Raw genomic sequence first — 3,753 nt, 5'->3', positions numbered from 1 at the left:
TATGCGGTCGCATAGTGCAAAGCCAAAGCCCCCTTTGGCTTTCGGTATTGGTCTATGCGACCGCATAAACCAAACTGGGTAAATTTTTTTTTTTTTATAAATAATAGAATAAAAAAATAATAATAATAATAAAAACCGAGTGCCATTTTTGTCAATTTTTTTTAACTGTTGTCCCGCATTCTGAAAGCTTAACCAAAATGAACATCTCCGCACATCGGAATGCGTGACACACACTCGAACACCCAAACACGTCATTTAGCACCCATTCATGAAACATTAAACGTGTAGTGCCTAGGCTATCATGCAAAAGATGATCGATGACCTAAGAAACAAATTAAACTCAAACAAATTCCTAAACTAGTGCAATGCAATAAAATAAAATAAGGATACAGTGGGTTGCCTCCCACTCAGCGCTAGGTTATAGTCGATAGCTCGACTTTACCGTAATGCGTCATTCTGGTGATCCAAGTTGGACGGTAGACTTGTCCTTTGAGAAATCACCACCCCAGTAATGCTTCAACCGCTGTCCATTGACTTTGAATGTCCCCTTGCTGTCGTGAGTGATCTCAATTGCCCCATGTGGAAATACTTGTGTAATGGTGTATGGACCAGACCATCTCGATCTCAATTTTCCTGGAAACAGCTTAAGTCTGGAGTTATACAGTAACACTTTTTGCCCCACTTGAAAGTCACGCCTCTGGATATGCATGTCATGCCATTTCTTGGTGCGCTCTTTGTAGATCTTTGAGTTCTCATAGGCTTCCATTCTGAGTTCATCAAGTTCATTCAGTTGTAACAGCCGTTTTTCACCTGCAGCCTTCAAATCCATGTTCAACTTCTTCATCGCCCAGTAAGCATGATGTTCGATCTCAAGAGGTAGATGGCATGCTTTCCCGAAAACCAATTGATATGGAGACATTCCTATAGGAGTCTTGAATGTAGTCCTGTAGGCCCACAAGGCATCATCCAGTTTCTTTGACCAATCCTTTCGTGATGAGTTAACTGTGACTTCCAAAATGCGCTTCAATTGCCTATTGGATACTTAGACCTGTCCACTGGTTTGGGGATGATATGCGGTGGCTATGCTGTGCTTGACGCCATATTTTGATAATAACTGCTCGAACTGACGATTGCAGAAATGTGCGCCCCCGTCACTGATTATGGCTCTCGGTGTCCCAAACCGGGTGAAAATATTCTTCTTCACAAACTCAATCACCACTTTCCCATCATTTGTAGGCAATGCAACCGCTTCAACCCACTTCGAGACATAGTCCATCGCCACTAAAACGTATTGATTCGAAAAAGATGGTAGGAATGGCCCCATGAAATCGATCCCCCAGACATCAAATAATTCCACCTCCAAGATACTACTCAAAGGCATCTCATTTCTTCTAGAGATGTTATCCGTGCGCTGACATCGGTCACACCTCTTTACAAATTCAAACACATCCTTAAAGAGTGTGGGCCAGTAAAAACCTGATTGGAGAATTTTCGCCGCTGTCTTAGAAGCACCAAAATGCCCTGCATATATAGACGAGTGACAGTTCTCTAATATCAAAGGCACCTCTTCCTCTGGTACACAACGCCGAACGATTTGATCAGCCCCCCACCTGTAGAGAATGGGGTCTTCCCAAAAGTAGTACTTCAATTCCACGAAGAATTTCTTCTTTTGGTGACTTGAGTAATCTGGCGGTATGATAGACCTGGCTAAATAGTTAACTATGTCTGCATACCAGGGTGCTTCCATCACACCAAAGATCTGCTCATCTGGGAAGATCTCGTTTATTTCCACTGTCTCTTCCTGTTCTGTGTCCTCAAGCCGAGATAGGTGGTCCGCTACCACGTTTTCACTGCCTTTCTTATCCTTGATTTCCAGGTCAAACTCTTGAAGTAGCAATATCCAACGGATGAGGCGTGGCTTAGCATCCTTCTTCTCCATCAAGTATCTGATGGCGGCATGATCTGTGTAGACTATGACCTTCGACCCCACAAGGTATGATCGAAATTTGTCAAACGCATAGACTACAGCAAGAAGCTCTTTCTCCGTAGTGGCATAATTTAACTGAGCATCGTTCAAAGTCTTACTTGCATAGTAGATCACATGAAATACTTTCTTCCTTCATTGACCCAACACGGCTCCCACAGCATAGTCACTGGCGTCACACATTAATTCAAATGGCAGATTCCAATCCGATGTGATAATTACAGGTGCTGAAGTTAACTTCTCTTTCAAAGTATTAAAGGCCTGCAGACACTCATCAGTAAACTCAAATGTGGACTCTTTCATCAGTAAATAGCACAGAGGTTTGGTAATTTTTGAAAAATCATTGATAAGCCTTCTGTAGAATCCAGCGTGCCCAAGGAAACTGCGAACACCCTTCGCTGAGGTAGGTGGTGGTAACTTCTCGATCACTTGAATCTTTGCCCTATCTACTTCAATACCCTTTGCTGAAATTTTGTGCCCTAGTACGATACCTTCTTGCACCATAAAGTGACATTTCTCCCAATTCAACACCAAGTTGGTCTCCGTACACCATTGTAGCACAAGACTTAGATGCTCCAAGCACTCATCAAATGAAGATCCAAACACAGAGAAGTCATCCATGAATACCTCGATGTATTTCTCAATCATGTCTGAAAAAATAGCCATCATGCAGCACTGAAAGGTAGCGGGAGCGTTGCATAATCCAAATGGCATCCTTCTGTATGCAAAGGTACTGTAGGGGCAAGTGAAAGTGGTCTTCTCCTGATCGTCTGGTGCCACTGGAATTTGATTATACCCGGAGTACCCATCTAGAAAATAGTAGTGCGAATGCCCTGCTAATCTCTCAAACATCTGATCAATGAACGGTAATGGAAAGTGATCCTTTCGAGTAGCAGAGTTAACCTTACGGTAGTCAATGCACACTCTCCATCCAGTCACCGTCCGTGTAGGAATCAACTCATTTCTCTCATTTTCTATCACTGTGATTCCTCCTTTCTTGGGAACAACTTGCACTGCACTGATCCATGCACTATCTGATATTGGATAAATAATGCCTGCATCGAGCAACTTCAATACCTCAGCTCTAACCACTTCCTTCATGTGTGGATTCAATCTCCGCTGCCCATCAATGCTTGGTTTAAATTTTTCTTCCATGAGTATCTTATGCATGCATATGGATGGGCTGATCCCCTTTATATCTGCAATAGACCATCCAATAGCTGTTTTATTCTCCCTTAACACCTGAAGTAGTTTCTCTTCCTCTACCTCATTGACAGTGCTTGAAATTATAACAGGTAGTGTAGAAGATTCCCCCAGGTACGCATATCGAAGATGTGGTGGCAGTTGTTTGAGTTCCAATTTGGGTGGTTTCACAATAGATGGCACTGATTTTGCAGTTCTAGTTCCCAGCTCTTCATAGTAGCATCTACGCATATATGGCTGGTTACTCTCCCAAAACCTAGCACATGTCTCAATCTCACTTGATTCAGAATGGGTGGATTGTGAATGTGCAATGCATGCCTCATATGCATCAGAAGGATGATGTAGCCCAAATGTGTCTTGAACTATTCGGTCGACTACATCGATCTGGAAACAACTGTCTGCCTCAGTAGGGAATTTCATTGCTTTGAACACGTTGAATGAGATTTGCTCGTCACCAGCCTTAATATCAGCTGCCCCTTCTGGACATCTACAATTGCTCTCCCAGTGGCTAAGAAAGGTCACCCCAAAATGAGTGGAACATCTTTATCTTCTTCCATGTCCAAGAT

At 42.9% G+C, this 3,753-nt stretch overlaps 1 protein-coding gene across 1 annotated transcript; it reads right to left on the bottom strand.

Moving 5' to 3' along the window:
- Positions 1-451: 451 nt before the first annotated feature.
- LOC111377665 lies at positions 452-3,418 on the bottom strand. The gene is made up of 9 exons (XM_023000788.1): positions 3,227-3,418; positions 2,781-2,836; positions 2,223-2,549; positions 2,016-2,117; positions 1,704-1,946; positions 1,220-1,610; positions 1,049-1,114; positions 811-931; positions 452-633 (listed from the first exon to the last, which is right to left on the bottom strand). Exons 1-9 carry the CDS (start codon positions 3,416-3,418, stop codon positions 452-454), a joined length of 1,680 nt encoding a protein of 559 aa, XP_022856556.1.
- Positions 3,419-3,753: the final 335 nt, after the last annotated feature.

Source organism: Olea europaea, unplaced genomic scaffold (genome assembly GCF_002742605.1).
Source record: "Olea europaea var. sylvestris unplaced genomic scaffold, O_europaea_v1 scaffold1704, whole genome shotgun sequence".
Classification (NCBI taxonomy): Eukaryota; Viridiplantae; Streptophyta; class Magnoliopsida; order Lamiales; family Oleaceae; genus Olea; species Olea europaea.
The sequence above is the reverse complement of the archived record's forward strand: the minus strand, read 5'-3'. Positions and strand labels throughout refer to the sequence as shown.

Excerpts from the sequence above, each read along its gene's own strand:
- LOC111377665 (XM_023000788.1), bottom strand. The coding sequence starts at position 3,418 with ATGCGTAGATGCTACTATGAAGAGCTGGGAACTAGAACTGCAAAATCA. Across the intron at positions 2,118-2,222 it reads TTTAATACTTTGAAAGAGAA|GAAGAAAGTATTTCATGTGA; the intron begins GTTAACTTCAGC and ends GGGTCAATGAAG. Across the intron at positions 1,115-1,219 it reads TGCCTACAAATGATGGGAAA|TTATTATCAAAATATGGCGT; the intron begins GTGGTGATTGAG and ends CAGTTCGAGCAG.